Raw genomic sequence first — 23,455 nt, 5'->3', positions numbered from 1 at the left:
CAGAAGCCGGCAGGGTGGGCAGCACGATCAGGGCGGCGTCACCTCCCATTGCATTTGCTGCCTCTCCCAGAGCATCTGTGGTCACCCTGCACCGCCAGCCTCCACCCCCACCCTGGGCCCCCTGGGTCCTGACATTCTTTCATCCTTTATTCAGCAATCATGCATCCCGGTCTGTGCTGCCCTCAGTGCGGGGAACAGCGAGGGAACACGGCCAAACCCACCCCAGCCCAGGGCCTGCTAGAGGGAGGTCGGTGCTGCCAAATCCCGCAGGCATACGTTTTATTTTAAACGAAGAAACTGGGTTTGGAGGAACTGTCCAGAGTGCTGAAAGCATCCAGGTGGAGGGTTACCTTAATAGAGGTGTCAGAAAATTCACAGAAGAGGTGATATTTAAGGGTGCTCAAGAGTGAGTGGGGAGTCAGTCAGGCCGAGAAGGGATGTGTGAGTGGAGGATACCAGACACAGGTAACGAGTCGGAGGAAGGAGCCTGGGGACAAAAGACCAGGGTAGCTGGTGAAGTAACCTGGGGACGAGTTGAAGACCAAGGCAGGGCCACTGGCTGGGGCCTCAGGTGACAGATGGGGCGTTCGACAAGGGGCAGAGCCTTGGTGGGCCGCTAGACTTTGGCATTAAGGGGGTGGGTCTTGGATGAGGGGCAGAGCCTCGACTGGATTTTGTTCTAAGGATGAGGAGACATGTACAGACCTGGGAACGGACTGTGACCGCTCTATTTGTCATGTGACCAGCATCCCTCTGGCTGCGCTATAGACAGGGGCCAGTGAGACATAAGCCATAGTCAATTGTCCTGGCAGGAAAGTGGCCTGGTGGATTCTGGAGGTCGGAGGGACAGAGTCGATCACATGCTGCCACCACCATATCTGTGCTTCCCAGATGCCTCCGTGCTCTCTCCTGTCAGGGGAGCCCCATCACTGAGGGTCACAGGATGGCGGCACAGGCTTCAGGGATCTGTGACTGGACACCTCCTTGCTGGACATACAAGTAGCAGGAGGGAGGCAGAGCTCCGGGGGCGTGCAGAGCTGTTGGAGTGCCTCTTGGCAGCCCCCACCCCCAACCGCACATGCCCCTCACAAATAGGCCAGAGGCAGCAGCAGAGCAGGGTGAAGGTCAGGGGGCTCAGGATGGAGCCTCGGGTGTCTGGAGCCTGAAACCCTGAGCTGGGTGCCTGGGGTAGCCGCTCCCTCCCGTGGGGCCTTAGGTGGCAGGTCTGTTAACCTCAGGCCTTGCTTCCTCATCTTTGAAATGGGCACAATAGGCTGTGAGGGCCAATTGAGTTCTCAGGGAAAGCATTTAGCACTCGGGGTGGGCCCAAAGTCCAGAGCCCCCACCTCCCTGGGGGAAGCTGAAAGAGAGATGAGACACTGTTGGAGGGGGGAACAGGGCACTGTTTGAGGGAGATGGATGGCACCCCACTTTATGGTTCAGACAGTTTGTTCACCCATATTTGTCATAGGCCAGGCCTGGGCTGAGGGCTAGGAGCACAGTGAGGAGCCAGGCAGACCTTCTCCCTACCCTCACAGCCCAGGAGGAGGAGGAGGAGGAAGTAACTAGGAGCCAACGTGGCATGAAGGAGTGGGTGCATTGGGGTCTCTCAGGCAGTGCCAGTGCCCCAGGTGGGGAAGGCTTGGGGCCTGTGAGGATGCAGGAACAGCAGGGACCAGGAGACCAGGTCTGATGTGAGGCTGGCAAGTCCTTGCAGAGCTCTGAGCTGGGGTCAGTCTTGTGATTCATCCAGGGATGGATTAAAGAAGGCAGGTGTGGAGGAGGGGAGAACTCTGGGCAATTTGATGCATTTCCCTGGTAATGGGCTAGGGCAGTGACATGGGCCCAGAGAGGAAGGAGTAGTATAGTTCAGAAACCCATCTCACCGGCAGGAAGAGGCGAGGAGTGGGCTTCCTCGTCCTGGTACCAATCAAGTTCTTTGGGAAAGTCTGGAGCAGGTTTTATGCCTGTCCCATAAGCCTCCAGGGCCCATCCGGAAGCTCTTAGAGTGTGGGAGTCCTCGCTTCATGGCCAGAGAGAGGCAGGACCTGTCCTGCTGTTGCTGTCTACCTGGGCATCTCCTCAGCCAGGTCTCAGGCACTGGGTGATTTTTAGGGTGTGGCCCTTGGAACCAACGTGTCGCTGCCCCTCTGTGGGAATGATCCCTTTGCAGTGGTGAGCAGACCCAGGAAACACTTGGCAAAGCTTGGGAGGAGGCCGTGCTGGGGGCCTTGACGTGTGCAGCCCACAGGTGGCCTTTTGGTAAAGTGGACATGGCTCCTGAGGTCTGCAGTCCCACCACCTCCACCGGGATGGGTTCATTGCACCTCCCTGGGTTTTGGGGGACAGAGTGGCAGTACCGTTTCTTAATCTTTCATACATGTAAGTGCTCTGCGTTTTAAGAGAACCCCGCAAAGACCCTGCAAAGTTTGAATACCCCGTTTTTGAGCGGGCTGGCTGTAGTCAGGGAGGTGGTTACTTACCCAGAGTTCCACAGCAGGTCAGCCAGTGGGAGGGAAGGATTCAAACCCAGGTTTTTCAGCTCCAGAGCTTGTGTTCTGTCTTTGGAGGGGGAGGGGGGATTCCAGGGTGCAGAGTCCCGGTGCCACCACTCCTGCCTTCTCTGTCCACCCAGATCTACCCCAACGAGAGACACAGCATCCGCTGCCCCGAGTCCGGCGAGCACTATGAAGTCACGCTGCTGCACTTTCTACAAGAACACCTCTGAGGGCCTGCGCCCACCGCGGCGCACACTTAGAGCACAAGTGGCTTCACCGCTGCCACCACCGCCAGGGGGACCAGGCGGAAAAGACCGAGTGGACCCACAGGCCCCCTTGAGGTGCCGTCTCCGCGGACCCCACTGGACAGCCCCGCCCCAGGCCCAAGCTGCCGCCTTCACACCCCAACGCCTTTTATCATTTTTTAAAATGCTCCTGGTTTCTTTGCCTGCTGCTTCTTGGTTGTCAGGATGGAGAGATGAGGCCGCCACCCACGAGGCACTTCCTAAAGCCATCCACTCCCGTCCCCATTGTCGGGAGTGGGAGGCCTGAACTCCACCGGGCGCTGGAGACACCAGGTCTGCCGCCTGGGCCCTGACCCGGCTGCCGCGCCCAGCACGGAAGCATGCAATTGCCTTTTCTCCCTACCTGCCCCACTTCCTATTTGTGTTTTGTTTGGGGGGACGTTTTTCATAATTATTTAAAAGACAGAAAGCAAGGGGTGCCTAAATCTAGAATTGGGGTCTGTTGCTGGGCAATGGGGTTCAGCCCAGCCAGCGCCCGGTGAGCCACCTCTTCCGAAGGCGGGAGTGGGGGGTGATGCAGCAGCGGGAACAAGGGAGGGCAGCCCTCCTGCGCCCGCCTCTCCCCAGCTTTCAGGCAGGCTCTGAACGCGGTCAGCTCCGGTCTGCTGGCCAGTGGCTGCTGCCCGCTCCTCAGCCCTGTGGCTACACGTCTGCCTGGCCCGCACAGACCAGGTTCCAGGGTTGGGAGTGGAACCATCCCCACCTCAGGGTTATCCTTACTCCTTCTTTTCCCTCCCTGCCAAGAGTTCTGCCAGGGGCGGGCAAAAAAAAAAAAAAACAGAAACAAACCACCTCTACATATTATGGAAAGAAAATATTTTTGTCAATTCTTACTTATTCTTTTATAATTATGCGTGTAAGAAGTAGGCTCATTAAACGATTCCAGATGGAAGCGTTGCCACTTTCCTGAGGTTCCTTCTTAGCCCTCCGCTGGTGATGGGGGCCTTTCTGAGTGCGTGGGGTCCGGGAGGCAACTGAGCCAAAGGCCTGGTGGTCTTTGCAGTCAGCCTGGGGTGGTCTGGTACAAAAGGGGGCAGGGGCACCGTGCCCAGACTGGAAGATGCCCCATCCCTCATCAGAGTGGCCCAGTGAGGACAGTCCAGAGGTCCTGATGAGTCACTTAGGGACCCAGCATAGGATGTGGCCAGGGCCACAGCACGACCTGAGGGGAGCACCCTGGCTGGTTGCTCTGTGGGCCCCCATTCCTTCGTTTTGCAGGTATGCTTGTCTAGAGGCTTGATTTGGTATTTGGGGGTCAGGAAACCCCCTCTTCATGTTTGTCCCAATAGCTGAGAGACCTAAAGACTGGAAACTGTGTAGACATCCTTCGTGGTATTTGAGTATCTAACAGCAGGATGGTCTCACCAAGCACGATCCCCCTCTCCGTCCTTTGGGAGGCTCAACTTTTATTTTTAATGGTCTAAAAAAGTAAACGTAGTGCAGAAGGCTATAGAGAGGAAGGATGCCCTCCTTCCCAAGAGGTAACCCCTGGGTTGCCTCTCTTTTTAATAGCTGCATTCTATTCAGCTTTGTGAATGTGCCATAATTTATTTTACTAGGCACTTATCAAGGGATAACAAGTTATTCTGGGCTTTTTGTCTCAATCAGGTCAGCAGGCTTTGTCTGTAAAGGGCCAGATAGTAAATATTTTGGGCTTTGTAGTTTGTTGCAACTACTCAGCTCTGCCTTTGTAGTTCAAAAGCAGCCACTGACTATATGTAAATGAGTAGATGTGGCTGTGTGCCAATAAAACTTTATTTACAAAAACAGACGCCTGGCTAGATTTGACCCACAAGCTGTAATTGGACAACCTCTGGTAGAAATGATACTGCAACCAATAGCTTTGTACATATTTTGGGCATATGTTTGAGTTCATTGGGTAAATTCCTAGAAGTATCAGAAGGCATATTCAGTTTTAATTTTCAAGAATATTGTCAAATTGCCTTCCAGTGTACACTGTGCTAAGGGGATAATTGTGCCTGTTTCTTCATTCCTTCACCCATACTATGTGTTGTCAAACACTTTTATCTTCGCCAATCTTAGAGGTGAAACATGGCATCTCACTGTAATTTGAACTCAAATTTCTATGTGTAGGAATATTTTCACGTTTCAAGACACTTCATAGTAATCATTTGTCTACCTTTCTTTTGATCTATTGGCCTCATTGATTTGTAGACACTCTTTATATATGAAGGAAACCAGTTCATTGCCATACATGTTTTGCAAATTGAACTATGTTGCCGATTTTAAGATGTTGCATGGGTAGGAAACAGCCAATGAATTTTTAAACTCTCAGGGACAAGATGTCTCTCACTTAATCCACTGTGAAATAAAGTGGGGAGGGACCTAGTCAAAATCACAGAATGATAGAAACTGGTGACAAAGGGGACACCGGGGTCGCCCCAGGAGACTTGGCAACTGGCACCCCTCAATCATCTCAAAGCAGGAACTGCCCCTTCATCAGCACCTTCTATCCCTACCTCGTGCAATCAGCACTCAGATCATCATGAGACGGCATCCATTGGCCAAACGTCAGCCGTATTCCTGCCCTGACAGGTCCAGAAAGGGAAGTGGGGTGCCAACAGGAAGGGGGAATGGATGATGGGCAGCTACAATGGGACAAGTGTCTGCTGACAGGTCTTTGTCTCTCCGAGGTGGCAGGTGAGAAGTTTCTGTTTCTTCTAGGTTGATACATGGCCACTTGTTTTTCTCACACTGGTGGGTTACTGTCAGCAGGAGGGTCCCTGATGCTGTTTAAGGTTCCCTGTGCACGTGCTTGATTCCTTTCTTGGTGGAGGTGCTCATCTCCCCTAATTGGCCGGAACCCATATGCAGTAGACATGAAACCCTGTGTTATATCATATCTGTTGCAGATATTTTCCTGATTTTTCATTTGCCTTTCAAATATGTTTATGGTACTTTAAAAAATAACTATGCGTATACACACAAAGGAAGTTGCAAAAATAATAGAGTCCTGGCCGGCCCGGTGTCTCAGGCGGTTAGAGCTCCGTGCTCCTAACTCTGAAGGCTGCCGGTTCGATTCCCACATGGGCCAGTGGGCTCTCAACCACAAGGTTGCCAGTTCAATTCCTCGAGTCCCGCAAGGGATGGTGGGCTCTGCCCCCTACAACTAAAATTGAACACGGCACCTTGAGCTGAGCTGCCTCCCGGATGGCTCAGTTGTTGGTTGGAGTGCGGGCTCTCAACCACAAGGTTGCCAGTTCAATTCCTCGACTCCCGCAAGGGATGGTGGGCTGCGCCCCCTGCAACTAAAATTGAACACGGCATCTTGAGCTGAGCTGCCGCTGAGCTCCTGGATGGCTCAGTTGGTTGGAGTATGTCCTCTCAACCACAAGGTTGCCGCTTCGACTCCCGCAAGGGATGGTGGGCTGTGCCCCCTGCAACTAGCAACAGCAACTGGACCTGGAGCTGAGCTGCGCCCTCCACAACTAAGACTGAAAGAACAACTTGAAGCTGAACAGAACCCCCCACAACTAAGATAGAAAGGACAACAACTTCGAGAAAAGTCCTGGAAGTGCACACTGTTCCCCAATAAAGTCCTGTTCCCCTTCCCCCACCCCCACCCCCCAAAAAAAAAGATTAAAAAAAATAATAATAATAATAATAATAGAGTCCTGTGTACCTTTCACCCAGCTTATATCTTACTAACCATAGTACATTGTCAAACCAGGAAACTGACAGTACAATGCAATTAACTAGACTTTAAATCTTATTTGCATTTTATCAGCTTTCACATGTGCTCATTTCTGGGTTGGGTGTGTAGTTCTTTTCCACTTTGTCACCTGTACAGATTCCTGTACACCACAATCAAAATATGAACTGTCTATTCACCACGGAGCTCCTTCATGTGATCCGTTTATATCCACACCCACCCTGTTTATGGTGTCCTGACCACAGAGGTCTGTGGTATTTGTATCAGTGGTTTCCTTTAGGACTGCTAGATACCATGTCAAGAAAGCAGGATCTTTGGAATGATGGCTTTTTCTTTTAATCCTTTCAGTGCGTGCCTTTTGGTTTGGGAGTGTGTGCGCGTGTGGTGTGTATGGCAAAAAGGGGGAAACGGAACAAGAGGCACTGGGGCTCAGTCTTTCTAAAAAGAAAACACACACACACACACCACACATCTACCCCTCTTTAGTAGGAGACTTGAACAGCTCACAATTGAAATAAGTGTCGTTACTGACAGCTCTTGGACACTGAATCCTTAATAGGAACAAGCTGAAGGTCAGACAGCGGTGAGGATAGGAAAGACATGAACGGAATCATGCTGTGTAAAACACTGAAGGAACAGGACAGAGTTCATCAAGTTTATGGAGCCAATTTCTAATGGATCCAGACCAGACAGTTGCAAAGAGGAAATTTCTTAACAGAAGCAGGTATCCCAATTTAGGACAGGCAGACACTACTGAAAAGCATGACATCTGGAGTTTCTCTGTGGAGTAATCAGCCTCCTACAGGAGCCACCTCACCTCCCTGAAACTGACCTTCATCCTCTGTGTCTGGGGGTAGAGTTCCTCAAAGAGTGGACTACTTCCCAGCTTAGGGGTTGCTTGTGACATTTTCTCTCTGTAGTCTGTTGTTTCAAGTCAGAAAGAGCTAGGAAAAGCAGCTTAATTCTGGATACTCCAGATCTGGCCATTAGTGTTTTCTTGAAACTCTAAGCAATTTGTTGAGGACCCCCCCCCCACACACAAAAAAATTCAGTCGAAAACCTGGGATTTCTTCATTGGCATCTGATGCTAGTTAACAGCTAGAATTTTGAGTTCTTAACCTGCATTCCCTCAGTGAATCCTCCTGACAATCCCTTGAGGTTAGTTATTTTTGACTTTTGATTTTGAAATAATTTTAGGCTTACAGAAAAGCTGCAGATCTGACACAGTTCTCTAATGCCCCTTGCCCAGCTTCCCCTAATGTTAACATCGTATGGTACAAGCCAGATTATTGAAGTCAGGAAATTAACATCAATACAATCCTATTATCTACCTATGCAGACCTTGTTTGGATTTCAGCGTTTCTTCCTATAATGTCATTTTTTTTCTGGTACATGATTGTTATAGACTAAATATTTCTGTCCCCCCAAATTCATGCTGAAACCTACCCCCCAATGTAATGGTATTAGGAGGTGGGGTCTTTGGGAGATAATTAGGTCATGAGAGTAAAGCCCCATGAATGGGATCAGTGCCCTTATAAAAGAGACCCCTCACCTCTTCCACCACGTGAGGACACAGGCAGAAGAAAGCAGTCTATGAACCAGGAAGTGGGCTTTCAACAGCCAGAGCCTTGCTCTTGTACTTCCCAGCCTCCAGAAATGTCAGAAGTACACCTGTGTTATTGAAGCCCCCCAGTCTATGGTACTTTTTTCTTTTAAACAAATTTTTATTTCAATAGCTACCTCACACTATATAAAAATTACTAGTAGATTAAGATCTAAATTTTTTAAAAACAATGTAATAGACATTTCACCCCTCATAAAGTGATATCCCCCCTCCTCCAATCTACTACCCCTCTGACATCGTATATAGCTGTTACAGTTCCGCTGACTATTCCTTATGCTGTACTCCATATACTGTGACCATATATATATACATATACATATCATATATATAATTATATAATTATAGTTGACGGTCATTATTATTCAGCTTCAGCTTCAGATGTACAGCGCAGTGGTCAGGCATCTACACCGTCCATGAAGTGGTCTCACTAATAAGACAAGTGCACATCTGACACCCTACAAAATCTTTACAACATTATTGATTATATTCCCCAAACTGTCTTTCATATCCCTGTGGCAATATTTTGAATACCAATTTGTACTTTCTAATCCCCTCACCTTCCCCCTCATTCCCACCCCCTCCCAACCAGCAACCATCAGTTTTCCTATACATCTCTGAGACTATTTCTGTTTCGTTTGCTCGTTTATTCAGTTCTTTAGATTCCACGTATAAGTGAGATCATATGGTATTTGTCTTTCTCTGTCTGACTTATTTCACGTAGCATAATGTTCTCTAGAGCCATCCATATCGTTGCAAACGGTAAGATTTCATTCTTTTTGGCTGAGTAATACTCCATTGTATAAACGTACCACAGTTTCTTAATCCAGTTTTCCACCGATGGGCATTTCGGTTGTTTCCATGTCTTAGCCATTATGGTACTTGTGTTATAGCAGCTGGAACTAAGACAAGGATTCCATCCAGGACCCCATGTTGCGTTTAGTTGTTTTGGTCTCCTTATTCTGTGATGGTTCCTCAGCTTTTGTCTTTCATTATATTTTTAAAGAGTACTGCCACCTATCTTACAAAACGTCCCTCAACCTGAGTTTGTCTGATGTTTGCTTATAATTAGATCGAGGTCGAGCACTTTGGGCAAAAATTCTACAGAGTTGCCACCGATAAGGTGTGTCCTCAGTGCATTCTGTGGGCAGTTCCATGATGTCGCAGTATCACTTTCGGTGACATTAACTTTGATCAGTGAGCTAGGATGGTGTCTCCATTGTAAAATTACTCTTTTACGCTTTGTAATTAATAAGTATCTTCGGGAAAATACTTTGAAACTATGCAAATATCCTGTTTCTCATCATACTTTTTCCACCACCAATTTTTAGCATCCCATCCATGGATCTTGGCTGCAACAATTATGAGGTGTTTGCCCAATGGTCATCTTCCATTTCGCTCCTACCGTCTATATTTATAATTTGAATTTTAGTGATGACCTTTACCCTCATTCCTTATACATTCACTAATTGGAACAGCTGAAGGGTCAGTAACATAGCGAAACCCCGCCTCCAAGTTGGAGTCCCGAGCTGCGGGGACGGAGGGGCGGGGCGCCAGGTCACGTGACCACGGTGACGCCGACGTGGCCTCCGGCGGACGCTTCACGTGTCTCTCGCTGCGCCCCGCCCACCGCCCCTGCTCGGCAGACCTGATCCCAAGATGGCGGCGCCCAGCGGAAGGAGGAACAGCAGCGGCGCCGCGAGCTTATGGCCCGTTCTGCTCTTGGCAGCCGTGGCTCTGAGGCCGGCGAAGGCAGTGTCCGAGCCCACGACGGTCGCTTTTGACGTGCGACCGGGCGGCGTCGTGCACTCCTTTACCCAGAGCGTGGGCCCGGGGGTAGGTGCCACTGCTGAGCCGGAGGCTTGAGCGAAGTGCCCGCGGGGACGGGGCCTGGAGAGGGGGTGCAAACTTGGGGGCTGGAGACTTTGAGGGGGCTAGGTCACTAGCCTCAGTCCCTGTCTCTCACATGCCCAGCGTGCCCAAGCAGCCCTATTCCCCAGACCCAGGTGAGTCCCCGACCAGTGGAGGGCAGAGCGGACACAGGTGGAGAGTGGGCATTGGAGCCTGAAGGGGTAGGTGCCGCCAGGCCCGGTAGAAGATCAGTCCCGCTGCAGGTCCGACTAGGGAGGAAATGGACAGACGTTGCTCTTCCATTGCACAAGGTCCCCCATCTTTTTCATTGAAGTGTGAGGCCAGGTTCTCTTTACCTGAGGCAGCGGGCCTGGGTCTAGTCCTGTCTTGTCTCCAGCTTGTTAGAGAAGTCGCTGCCTCTCCCGTCCTCTTTTGTGTCGAACAACCATATCTATAGTACCTATTTGTTGCTACTTCCGTACAGCTCGGAATTGCGCTAAATGCTTTATAAGTTAGACCCATTTTGCAGATCAGTAAACAGGCTTAGAAAGATTTGCACCTGTCCAAGGCCCACAGCAGCCCAGAGATGGGCCCCCACCTGTCTTTGCTTCCGGAGTGGGCCTCCAGGTGTCCCAAAGTCTGGGCTCCTAGAGGGAGGGGTAGGTGCTAGAGGGGGTGTGACCCCCTTCCTGTTCTTCATCCCCTAGAAGCCACTTGGGTTGTTTGACCAGACCTAGGAGCTCACTAGTAGGGAGGCAGGCAGGGGAATTCCACGTCTGCAGACACTGGCAAACCTGCAGGGCTGGTTCTATCTCCTTCCCCTTAGCGCAGATGCTCACAAGTCTTGATTCTGGATCTCAGAAGAAAGCCCTGAGACCTTGCACCTTAAGCACGAAAGATTACTTCCTACCAAGCCTTTTTTTTCTCTTCCATTTTCTAGGACAAATATACTTGTGTGTTCACTTATGCTTCTCAAGGAGGGACCAATGAGGTGAGTTGTACAAAATTCCATGTAATTTAGTGTGACAATGTCTGTTTTGTCTTACTGAGATACTCTCCAGGGCCGGTGGGGTTGGGTCATGCATGTGTTAACTTACACGCATTGAACTATTCTTGCTTAACCAATAAAAGCGAGAGTGCTCAAGTTAAATAGTGACCGTAGATTCCACTCATCATTCCACAGAGTGAACAAATGTCTGGACAGAAGAAGGGACGTGAGATGTGACTGCCATTCCTGTGAGCCTCTATTAAGAGTTTCATATTTGTTTTCTGTGCTGCCTAACAAATCTCCACAAACTTAGCAGTTTAAACCAACACCCATTTATTATCTTAGTTCTGGAGTCCTGGTGGTTCAGGTGGATGCTTCATAAGCTATCATAAAATCAAGGTGTGAGCCAGGCTGGGCTCTCAGCTTCCAGGCTCAGTCAGTTTGTTGGCGGAATTCAGTTCTTTGCAGTGTAGGGCTGAGTTCCCCATATCCTTGCTTTTTCTCTAGCTGGCGGCAGAAGAGGAAGTAAGATTCCAAGCACAAGAATGGCATATGTAGCAAGGAGTGTAAGTCGCCACTAGAGGATGAGAATGGCCTCTGCTGGCAGCAAGGAAATGGGGCTTCAGTCCTTTTACCACAAAGAACTGATTTGGCCACCACCACTTGAGTTGGAAGGAGACCCCAAGCTCCAGTAGGAACACCTCGATTTTGCTTGTGAGACATCAAAGGACCCAGTCCCACCACGCCAGACTTTTTTTTTCTTCCATCCACCCCAACCTCCTTCCCCTTTGGTAATCATCAGCTTGTTCTACATATATTAGTCTGTTTCTGTTTTGTATATTCATTTGTTTTTTTAGATTCCACATATAAGTGAAATCATGCAGTATTCATCTTTCTCTGTCTGATTTATTTCACTTAGCGTAATATACTCCATCCATATTGTTGTAAATGGCAAGATTTCATTCTTTTTTAGCGCTGAGTAATATTCCATTGTATACATATATGTACCACATCTTCTTTATCCATTCATTTATGGATGGACACCTAGGTAGCTTCTTGACTATTACTAGTAGTGCTGCATTGAACGTAAGGGTGCACCTATCGTTTTGAATTAGTGTTTTTGTTTTCTTTGGATAAATACCCAGAAGGGCAATTGCTGAATTGTATGACGGCTCTGTTTTTAATTTTTTGAGGCCCTTCCATAGTGGCTATACCAATTTACAATTCTGCCAACAGTGCATGAGGGTTCCCTTTTCTCCTCATCCTCACCAGCACCAGTTATTTGTTGATTAATTGATGATAGCCATTCTGACAGGAGTGAGGTGAGATCTCATTGTGGTTTTGATTTGCATTTCCCTGATGATTAGTGATGTGGAGCATCTTTTCATATGTCTGTGGGTCACCTGTATGTCCTCTTTGGAGAAATGTCTATTCAGGTCCTCTGCCCATTTTTTGATCGGATTGCTTGTCTTTTTTTTTTTTTAAGAGTTCTTTATAGATTTTGGATATTAACCCCTTATCAAATGTATCATTGGCAAATGTGTTCTATTCAGTAGATTCTTTTGTCTTATCGTTTCCTTCACTGTGCAAAACTTTTTAGTTTGGTGCAGTCCCATTTGTTTATTTTTTCTTTTGTTTCCCTTGCCAGAGGAGACATAGCCAAAAAGATACTGCTAAGAGCAATGTCAGAGAGTTTACTGCCAGTGTTTTCTTCTAGGAGTTTTCTGGTTTCGTGTCTAACACTTAAGTCTTTCATCCATTTTGCGTTTATTTTATTTTTGTATATGTGTAAGAAAGTGGTCCAATTTCTTTTTTTTTTTTTTTTGCATGTATCTGTCCAGTTTTCCCAACACCACTTATTGAAGAAATTGTCTGTACTCCATTGTACATCCTTCCCTCCTTTGTCACAGATTAGTTGACCATATGAGCGAGGATTTATTTCTGGGCTCTCTATTCTGTTTTATTGATCTCTACCGTGTTTCCCCGAAAATGAGACCTAGCTGGACCATCAGCTCTAATGTGTCCTTTGGACCAAAAATGTGGAGTATTAAAGTCCCCAACTATTACTGAATTACTGTTAGTTTCTGCCTTTATGTTCATTAATATTTGGTTTGTACATTTCAGTGCTCCGATGTTGGATACATAGACATTTACAATTTTTATATCCTGTTCTTGGATTGACCCCTTTAAAATTATGTAATGTCCTTCTTTGTCTCTTTTTACAGCTTCTGTTTTGAAATCTATTTTGTCTGACATAAGTATTGCTACTCCAGCTTTCTTTTTGTTTCTATTTGCATAGAATATCATTTTCCATCCCTTTACTTTCAGTCTGTGTGTGTCTTTTGATCTAAAGTGAGTCTTGTAAGCAGCATGTAGATGGGACTTGTTTTCATCCATTCTTTCATCCTATTTTTTTTTTTTTTTTAAGATTTTATTGGGGAAGGGGAACAGGACTTTATTGGGGAACAATGTGTACTTTCAGGACTTTTTTCCTTTCAATCTTAGTTGTGGAGGGTGCCGTTCAGCTTCAAGTTGTTGTCCTTTCAATCGTAGTTGTGGAGGGCGCAGCTCAGCTCCAGGTCCAGTTGCCATTGCTAGTTGCAGGGGGCACAGCCCACCATACCTTGCAGGAGTCGAACCGGCAACCTTGGTGTTGAGAGGATGCACTCCAACCAACTGAGCCATCCGGGAGCTCAGCGGCAGCTCAGCTCAAGGTGCCGTGTTCAATCTTAGTTGCAGGGGCGCTGCCCACCATCCCTTGCGGGACTCAAGGAATTGAACCGTCAACCTTGTGGTTGAGAGGATGCACTCCAACCAACTGAGCCATCCGGGAGGCAGCTCAGCTAAAGGTGTCGTGTTCAATCTTAGTTGCAGGGGGCGGAGCCCACCATCCCTTGCGGGACTTGAGGAGTTGAACCGGCAACCTTGTGGTTGAGAGCCCACTGGCCCGTGTGGGAATCGAACCGGCAGCCTTTGGAGTTAGGAGCATGGAGCTTTAACCGCCTGAGCCACCGGGCCGGCCCCATGCTATGTTTTTTGACTGGAGGATTTAGTCAGTTTAAAGTAATTATTGAGAGATATGTCCTTATTGCCATTTAGTTAATTGTTTTTGGTTGTTTTTATTGTTCTTCTCTGTTCCTTTCTTCCTTTCTTGATCTCTTTCTTTTTAACTTCCTGGTTTTCTTTAGTGTTTTCATTGGGTTCCTTTTTCTTTATGTTTTTGTGTGTATTTTTTGTATGGTTTTAGTTTACAGTTACTATGGGGTTCATATATATCCATTTATATCTATAGCAGTTTATATTAAGCTGATAACCATTTAAGTTCAGTCTCATTCTGAAAGCACTACATTTTTACTCCCTCCTCTACTCTTTATGTTTTTGATGTCATGTTTTATGTATCTCCTGACTATTTACTATAGTTATAGCTAATTATGCTTCTATTGTCTTTTAACCTTCATATTAGCTTTTTAAGTGGTTGATTCACTGTGATTATTGTATATTTGCCTTTACCAGTGAGTTTTTTTTCTTTCTTATATTTTCCTATTTCTGGTCATGGCCTTTTCTGCATAAAGAAGACCCTTTAACGTTTCTTGTAAGGCCTGTTTAGTGGTGGTGTGTTCCTTTAGTTTTTGCTCTCTGGGAAACTCTTTACCTCTCCTTCAGTTCTGAATGATAAAGTTGCCAGGTACAGTATTCTTGGTTGTATCTGTATTCCTTTCTTTCAGCACTTAAATATTTCCTGCTTCTCCTTTCTGGACTGTAAAATTGCTTCTGAGAAATAAGTTCATAGACTTACAGGGTTTCTCCTGGATGTGACTTCTTGTTTCCTTCTTGTTGCCTTCAAGATTGTCTCTTTATCCTTCACTTTTCCCATTTTAATTACAATATGTCTCATTGTGGGTCTCTTTGAGTTCATCTTGTTTGGAACTCATTGTACTTTTTGGACCTGGATGTCTGTTTTCTTCCCCAGATTAGGAAAGTTTTCAGCCTTTATTTCTTCCAATACTTTTTTTGCTTCTTTCTGTCTCTCCTCCTTCTGTAATCCCTGTAATGCAAATGTTAGGGGGCTTTATGTTATCCCAGAGATCTCTTATACTGTCCTCATTTTCTTTAATTCTTTTTTCATTTTGCTGTTCTGATTGTGTAATTTTTAGTATTATGTCTTCCAGGTCACTAATCTGTTTTTGTGTATTAAGTAATTTGTTGTGGATTCCTTCTAATGTGTTCTTCACTTCAGTTACTATATTTTCATCTCTGATTGGTTCTTTGTTATTAATTTTCTATCTCTTTGTTGAAGTGCTCTCTGAGTTCCTCTTTTCTACTCTCAAGTTTGTTGTGCATCCTTATGACTCTTTCTCTGAATTCTTTTTTTAAAAAATTACTATTATTATTGGGGAATATTGGGGAACAGTGTGTCTTTCCAGGATGTCAAGTCATTGTTTTTCTAATCTAGTTGTGGAGGGTGTGGCTCAATGGCCTATGTGGGAATCCAGCCAGCAGCCTTGTTGTTAAGAGCTCGCTTTCCAACCAACTGAGCCATCCGGCTGCCCCTTCTTTGAATTCTTTTGCAGGAAAATTACGTATCTCCGTTTTATTAGGGTTTTTCTTCTTGTTCCTTCATTTGAGGCATATTCTGTCTCCCCATTTTGTTTTACTTTCTAGGTTTTTTGTTCCTGTGAGTTGGATGGAATAGCTGTCTCTCCCAGTCTTGAAAGAGTGGACTCTCTGTAGAGTGTGTCGAGTAGTTTTGGCAGGCCGGTTGTCGTTGGGGTGAATGTATGCAGTGCCTGGTGTGTTGCCTGGCCTGGAGGAGCGGATTCCCCTTGGGCAGCCTGGTGTGGCCAGGGCTGCTCGGTGCATGCTTGGCGTTTCCTGTTGCTCTGATTGTCTGAGAGCGGGGTGTGAGCGGAGCTGCTGTGTGCTTGCATCTCAACGCCCTACTAGCTCTGCTGTTTCTCCTCGTGGGGCAGCCTTGTGTGTGCATCAGCTGCACACTGTTAGTTCTGCACCTCCTCCAGGCGGGGCAGACCCACACACCCAGCAGTGCCCACCCACTCCACTCAATCCTGCATGAGGGTACCTCAACATTTTGCTAACTCTGCACTTTCTTTGGGCAGGGAAGCCCCATGTGAGCACACAGCAGCACTTCATTATCTCTGCACTTTCTCTAGACAGGGTAGCCCTGCAGGCGGGGACCGCAGTGTTTTGCTCGCTTCACACTTCCCTGGCCGGGGAGCGCACCCAGCCCAGTGGGTGCATGAAGCAGCACCCTGCTATACCCGCTGGGTCATTCTCCAGGTGGAGGGCCCCTTGTATACACGCTTTGGTGCCTTTGTGTTTCTGCCGGATCTAGCTCCAGGCGGGGTGGCTGGGGGCGCTGCAGTGCCCTGCAGGTGGGCCAGAGAACCTGGACGGAGCTCCTGCCTGCATCCACATGCAGGGGAAACATAAACAGTGGCGCTCACGGGCTCCTCCAGTCCTGGGTTTCTCAACTCCCAGAGAGCTCTCTTGGTTCCCAACCTTCTCTGAGCTGTTCCTCTCCTGATTATGCAGAAGCTGTTCAGTTGGCTCACAGTTGTCTCTGAGGAGGGAGTGCTCTAAATATAGGTGTACATTCGAGGTGTTCTTCGGAGGCGCGAGCTTCCATCTCGGACCCGCCTTCTGAATTATACCTTTAGAAAGGGTGAATTGTACAGTATGTAAACTAGTAATTGGTTCCCACATTTGTGCTCCAGGCAAAAAGCATCTAAGTGACCATTTCCTACTATTATAATTAATGAAAAATTGCCCTTGTTCCCATTAATGAAAAAGCTGTGTCATTAAGCCAGGAGTACCAGTAATCGGAGTCCGTCATTACTCCTGGGAGGGGCCTATAGACTCATTTTACTACTAGTAAACCATGAAAGTGTCTTAGGCAACCCAAAGGCAACAGTAGGTTTTCCATTTCCATGTGGCCAGGTTTTTGGAGGCCATGGGTATTAGAATATACTGGCAGTGGTGTTTGGGAACCAGGCTAACATTTTCATTTTTAAAATTTTAATTTTTAAAAAGCTAACACATTCACATCATCCAAAAAGAAAAACACGTAAAACATTGACAGTGCCTTTTACTTGTCCAGTCCCCACCCACATCCTACAGGTAACCACGATGATTGAAATCTTGTGTCTTTTCCCAGGACTTTATGCTTACGCAAGCAGGCATGAATATATTGTCTTCCCTTCTTTTTTTTTTTGTTTTTATTTTTCTTAATAGACTGTTTTAGAGTAGTCTTAGGTTCACAGCAAAACTGAGCAGAAGGCACAGAAGTTTTGTTACAGCCCCCTGCCAGCTGCCCCCATAGTCAGCAGCTCTGACCATGCACTCTGGTGGGACATTTGTTATAATCGATGAAATGACATTGACACATCATTGTCACCCCAAGTTCATAGTAGACGTTACAGTTCACTCTTGGTGTTGTGCATTCTGTGGGTTTGGTCAAATGTGTAACACGTTATGACGTGTGGTCACAATTGTAGTGTTACACAGAGTAGTTTCACTGCCCCTGAGCAGAGTGGGGGCACCTGGGGGCCAGGCTGTAGCCAGAAGGCCCAGGAAAGGTTCACTCTGCAGAACTGGAAATAAACCTGAAGCTCTCCGTGCAAGCACGGCCCGTGCGTGGCCCGGACTGAGCCCTGTCTTTCTCCTCTCCCCAGAAGTGGCAGATGAGTCTGGGGACCAGTGAAGACCACCAGCACTTCACCTGCACCATCTGGAGGTGAGCTGTGGGTCCCAGCAGTGGGGTCTCCTGAGAAGAGGTGCCCTGGCTCAGGCTGCTGGGGGCAAGTGCACTGCTGCTCCGGGCAGCAGGGACAGTGGGGCAGACAGACTGACAGGGTCCTGCACCCCTGGAGGGGTGCACCGAGGGGGTGCCATACCGTTGGGAGTTGGCAGGGGCGGGAGGGCTCCTTAGGGAAGCACACTGACCCTGAGGCCAGGAGGAGGTCGGGGGCTGGTGGAGTACAGTCCAGGGAGAGCGGTCCGACTCCCCAGATGCTCCCCTTTCATTGTCACCCTCAGTCACATTCATGGTTCATGGGCTCAGTCTCCCTGCCATGGGCTCATTCCTTGTCCACCCTTCTCGTAAGCCCACTGTTGGCGCCCCGCTTGATGAGGGAGTGGTGAGCCGGGGAAGGGGTGAAGGACGGGGAGTGCGCGGCCCTGGGTGGGGAGGAGGCGGACGGGACTGCATAGAATCGTGTCCCTCGGCACCTCAGCCTGGAATGCGTCACCACAAGCAGAAGCGATTCCAAAAGCATTTATTATGTACCTGACAGAAGTCCGAGCTATGGCTCTGCCCTCAGGACGGGGGTGCACAGGGGACAGACCAACAAATGGGACACAATGAGAGTGGTGACATTAATTAAAGGACATGGCACATTTTAGGCATACCTGCAGGTGTCGTCCCACAGTCTCCTGCTCGGTGCTTTACAAACAGCCGCTGTTTACTAAGTGCTGTTGGGGAGATTTTTGCCTGTTCTGCCGGACTGCCCCGGGGCCCAGGATCCTAGCGTGCTCACCAGGCTGTGCCCTGTCTGTGCCCTGCCCCTGGCCTCAGAGGGAAGCATCACAGAGGCAAGGAGCCGGGGGAGCCCTCATTCTGGGGAAGGCCCATTATGGGGCTGCATTCCTCCTGCAGATCGCTGCCTCTCAAGGGGCATGTGAGCAGCAGCCCGCCAGTGGGCACAGAGCTAGGCCACACAGGCGCAAGGACTTGCTCAGCCGCAGACACCTGCTGACCATGGGGCTTCAGCCTGAATGGGCCTGGCCTCCAGATTTCAGACATGGACCGCCCCTCCTTCTGCACGGACTTAGAGAATGTGGGAGGTTCCCTGGACACCACCATCCCACCTCCTTCCTCCCTGACCTCGCTGCTGCCTTCTCTACTCCCACCCCCATAACTGTCTGCTTTCCACACGTGGCCAGATGGAGCTCTTCACACTGCAGGCATCATTGTCCCCTTGCTGTCACAGTCCTCCCTTCTCGGCTTTCTCTCTGCTCTGGCCACGCTGACCTCGGGTTTGCCCGACTTGCACCCTCTGAGGGACCTTCGCAGCCATCATTTCCTCTGCCCTGGACAGCCCTCCCCCTCTCCTTCCTGGTTAATTCCTGTATTTCTCACCCTCCAAAATGTTGCTGTGGCCCCCATTGCAATACCTGGGATGTCATTGACACCTGATAAAAAGGATTCAGTGAACTAACGTGAGGGTCCCGGTCCTACTGGGCAAACAGGCTTCCCAGTAAACAAGCCCGAAGAACATCCTGACAAAGAGGAAAGAGGGGCCCTGTACATCCTTCCCAGAATCAGCAACCCTTGGATACAGTTTCCACCTTGATGAGCTGGGACCCGCAGCCCTGGGCTGACCCCTTGCCCATCTTTCTCTGCAGGCCCCAGGGCAAGTCCTACCTGTATTTCACACAGTTCAAGGCGGAGGTGCGGGGTGCCGAGATCGAGTACGGCATGGCCTATGTGAGTATCGGCTGCGCACAGTGGGGTGGCTGCCCAAGTCTCCCACCATGGGCAGTGCCTTTCAGCCCCTTGGGGGGACAGGCAAGACGAGGAGAGGGACACCGAGCCGTTGGAGGGAGATTTTGTAATGTAGAAGAACACGGGACACTGTGCAGACCCCCGGCCTGGAGGCGCAGGGGCAGAGGGAGTGGTGGCACCTGGAGAGGGACCCTGCTGACCCTAGAGGCGGGGTGGGTAGGCGGGGCAGGACATGGACACCCTGGCGTCCCTTTCCTACCACCTGCCAGTCTTCTGCTGGCGCCCCCTGCTGGAAAAGCCAACAGGAAGCTAGAGGGCAGGATGGCCTGGATGCTGAGCCCTGGGACAAGAATGGGGACAACAAGGGTGGCAGTGCCTCTAGAGGGGCAGGCGCTGTGGCTCACTGGTGTGCTGGTGTGTATGTGGGGGCTCACGGCCTTTGGCTCCAGGGACATGAGGCTCATGGCCTGAGCAGCGCCTCCTCACGCGCTCCTCACCCCTGGGGCCTGCTCCAGAGGCCGGCCACACCGCAGAGCCTGTCCTGTTCCTGGACTGGGGGCAGCAAGGTTGAAAAACACTTGTATCGGTCCAGGTTCAACCAAGCAGCAGAATGAGGAGGCGATGGGCATCAGGAGACTTAGTGCCAGGAATTGGTTTCTGCCATGGGGCACTGGCCAAGCAGGTCTGGAGTCCAGGCCAGGCTGGCAGGAAGGGCTGGCACTTGAGCATGGCAGCTGCTGCTGTCCCTAGGTGTGATTTCGTCTTCCTCAGGGAAGCCTCAGCTGTGCCCTGAGGGCATTCCCCGGTCATGGAGGTAAATGCCCGTGCAGTCAGCTCAGGACGGACTTCTGTCACACGTACAGAATGGATACCTTCACAGCAGCACCTGGTGGGCAGTGGATGACAGAACTGCGCTGTCGTCCTGGGCGTGGCTGCCCCAGGGTGACAAGTCAGACACACTGTCACGCCATTGAACTAATTACTCCCCAGCATCCCTTCTTACTTTAAAATTATTCATTTAGCTGATTTGAGAGACATACAATTCTGATTTTTAAAAAGTACATTCAAGCGATTGTTGTACTTGTCTCATTGCCGTAAATTAACTAAAGAGAGAAAAAATGAATTAAGTGCCTTCTTCCCAGGATTTGGAGTGAAGGCATGAAGTTTTAAGCAGGTTGACAGTCTCTTGAGTGGATTAAGCAGCCACTTCTCCTGGATCCCTCTTGTGTGTGCTCAGAAGTGTCACCTGGCTCTTTAGTCAAAACACGAGGCTCTAGTCTGTGCCTCTCGGAAAAGCAATCCAAATCGTGTCCTTTGCTGATTAGGAGAGTTTCCACTTTTTCCCTTTCAGTCTAAAGCTGCGTTTGAGAGAGAGAGTGACGTTCCCCTGAAAAACGAGGAATTTGAAGTGACCAAAACAGCAGGTGCGTAACAATGGATTCAGGACACGGAACCCAGGTACTCAGGGAAGGTGGGTGAGAGGTGACAACAGAGCGCCATCAGGGCCGAGTGGTGAGAGGGTACTGCCCAGGGCACCTCCTGACTAGCCCAGCTGGCTGCCCAGGTGTCCACAAGCTGTTCTGTTAAGGGCCCCATAGTAAATACTTTCAGTTTTGTGGGGCAGGCGGCCTCTGTTGAAACTGCTTCACCTGCCCCCATAGGACAAAGGCCACGCCACGAGTCAGTGAACAGGTATGGCCGCGTTCTAAGAAAACTATGAATGTGGAAATGTGAATTTCATATCACTTGCTCATATCACAATACCATTTTTCTTTAGATTTTTGTTAAAGCTGTTTTAAAATATGAAAAGCACATTTTCGCCCACGGGCAGCAGGCCACTGTGCCAATCCCCACTAAAGAGCTGAGAGCATGAGAACTTTTCCCTGTGCTCCGTGAAAGGTGGGAGGGCAGTGACCTTCACACCACCTGGCTATCCTGGGCTCTGTGACCAGGAACAGAGCGTGGTGGAGGAGGTGGGGGTTACCTCCTGAGGTCCCAGGAGCCCCTGCTCTGAGCCTCGTTCAGCCACGACAGGCAGATGCTACACAGAAAGGGGTTGGGAGCCCTAGAGTTGGGGCTTGGCATGCCAGAGCAAGAGGGCACAAACAAGTGGGCAGGATAGTGGGACAAGTCAGGGAGAAGCCCTGAGGGCCCTGGCTTCAGGGGAGAGAGGAGAGGAGGGAACCCATGTGGCTGTGGAAGGGAGGGGGCTACAAAGGGGTGGCCTGGATCTGGAAGGAGCCCTACCTGCAGGTCCTCTAAGGACCACTCAGAATCGAGGTCAAGGACAGAGGAATTTGGGTTACGGGCACACCCTGAGCTCCAGGGCACACAGTAGAAGGTGCACAGGGAATCGGTATGGCTAGGGGTGCAGGGTGGGGGTGAAGGGGTACAGAGCCCCTGACGCTGCTGTAAAAGCATTGTATGGGCCTCGAACCAATTTGCCAGTGTGAGCAGGTGATGCAGCCCGGGCCCAACCCCCATCCAGTCTCAACATGGCAAAAATTACCCCGTTTTTCCTACCTTGAACTTTCCTGCAGCCTCCCAGTTCCCTCAGGGCAGGCCCACCAATCTCTCTACCTTTCTTCTGTCCTTCACCTGTAAGACTTTCAGGGCAGTGATCCTTTCCATGTGCAGCTCTCTTTGGGGACTGCTTTCCTGCCCTGCCAGGCCCCACTAGGCCCCACCTTGGCCCAGGACCCGGAGTGTTTGTGGAGTGGTGAGGGCCCTGCCATGTGTTTCTTCTTTTGCAGTATCGCATAGGCCCGGAGCATTCAAGGCCGAGCTGTCCAAGCTGGTGATAGTCGCCAAAGCATCTCACAGTGAGCTGTGACCGGCACCTCCATGGAGGGCGGCTTTCCCTCTGAGGGGGCTGAGCCCCGTGAGGGCCAGCGCTTATAGGCTTTCTAGGGGGACTGTTGGTTTTCTGCTCAGGCTGATACTGCCCTGCTCGGAGGGGTTTGCAGGGCGGCTGAGGCTCTGGGACAGAGTCTGGAGGGCCAGGAGGTTGAGGTTGTGCTGGACCATTTCCCCAGCCCCCCAGCACCCCTGGCCCCACTCCCCTCTCGCTGTTCTGAACAGAGTGTGGGTCTGAACCCCGCAGCTTGTTGTAACCAGGAAAGGCATCGGCATGAGGTGGGGGTACAGCTTTTCTGAAGCCATCACCTCCCCGTGGGATCAGATCACGCTCCGGCTGCTCTGGGGAACAGTGGTCCTGCTGTCTGTGCCCACACTGACTGTTTTCTTACAATTTTACCCAGGGGACACCTTTCAGACTAACTGGGAAAAAATGAAATGTTCTTTTGTATTTAAATAAATAAGAGTTAAAAAGCAATTGTATAGACTGGGTGTCTGGCACTGGTGTCCACCTGGCTGGGTGTGAGGAGCCAGGGGCCATTCGACGGCAGGAGGCTGGCTGTTCCCACTTCCCTTCCCTGTTGGCAACAGGTGGGCTGTGTCCCCCAGGACACATGGAATCTCTGGACCCAAGTTTTCCTCAGGTACAAAAGCAGCAGGTCCAGGGGAGGGCGACTGTTAGCCTGCTCTGAGGACCCTTCCCTGAACATGCAGGGCAGACCCCGCCGCCCCCAGCAGGTCACAGAGGCCGTCCTGGTAGAGTGAGTGCTCCAGGGCAGACCTGTTCTCTGATCAGACTGGTGATTTTGCTGTTTTTTAAAGCGGGATTGCAGCACCCTGATTTTTTTTAAAAAACACCTGCAGGAAAACATAAATAAATGAAACCCAAAAACGTCCCCACCACTCATAGGGGCCCTGGTCTCCCAGCAGTGGGGAGCCTGACCCCGGCTTGACCGTGAGTCTGACCTCTGACCCTGTCTTTGTGAGCAAACAAGGGGAAAAGAAATGGTGTGGCTCTTGCCTTCTGTCCACAGGCTGTGAAGTGGGTCCTCGCTCATCAGATCAGTGCAGGCCTCTCTGTACCTTTCACTCACCTTGTGCCAACCTGAGGACTCGGGCACTGCTGGGCCCCCCTTGCC

The 23,455-nt window shown here is 49.7% G+C and overlaps 2 protein-coding genes across 5 annotated transcripts in view; both read left to right on the top strand.

Moving 5' to 3' along the window:
- The window catches only part of DPP9 (dipeptidyl peptidase 9), a 36,074-nt gene extending 32,374 nt beyond the window's left edge, over window positions 1–3,700 (top strand). For all 4 annotated transcript variants that reach the window (XR_012498027.2, XM_019744014.3, XM_019744013.3 and 1 more), the window contains one exon: window positions 2,636–3,700. Coding sequence is in view for 3 of the 4 variants with exons in the window: in XM_019744014.3 (XP_019599573.2) it covers window positions 2,636–2,728 (93 nt within the window). In the remaining variant the exon portion in view is untranslated. The remainder of the gene's footprint in view (window positions 1–2,635) is intronic.
- A 6,015-nt stretch (window positions 3,701–9,715) lies between these two features.
- MYDGF (myeloid derived growth factor) lies at window positions 9,716–22,794 on the top strand. The gene is made up of 6 exons (XM_019744049.3): window positions 9,716–9,933; window positions 10,889–10,939; window positions 17,629–17,690; window positions 19,361–19,442; window positions 20,812–20,884; window positions 22,214–22,794. The coding sequence occupies exons 1-6, from the start codon at window positions 9,757–9,759 to the stop codon at window positions 22,291–22,293; spliced, it is 525 nt and encodes a 174-aa protein (XP_019599608.1). The 5' UTR covers window positions 9,716–9,756; the 3' UTR covers window positions 22,294–22,794.
- Window positions 22,795–23,455: the final 661 nt, after the last annotated feature.

The sequence above is a fragment of the Rhinolophus sinicus genome, chromosome 15 (assembly GCF_057876585.1).
Source record: "Rhinolophus sinicus isolate RSI-liver-muscle chromosome 15, RSI-T2T, whole genome shotgun sequence".
Lineage (NCBI taxonomy): Eukaryota > Metazoa > Chordata > Mammalia > Chiroptera > Rhinolophidae > Rhinolophus > Rhinolophus sinicus.
The sequence above is the reverse complement of the archived record's forward strand: the minus strand, read 5'-3'. Positions and strand labels throughout refer to the sequence as shown.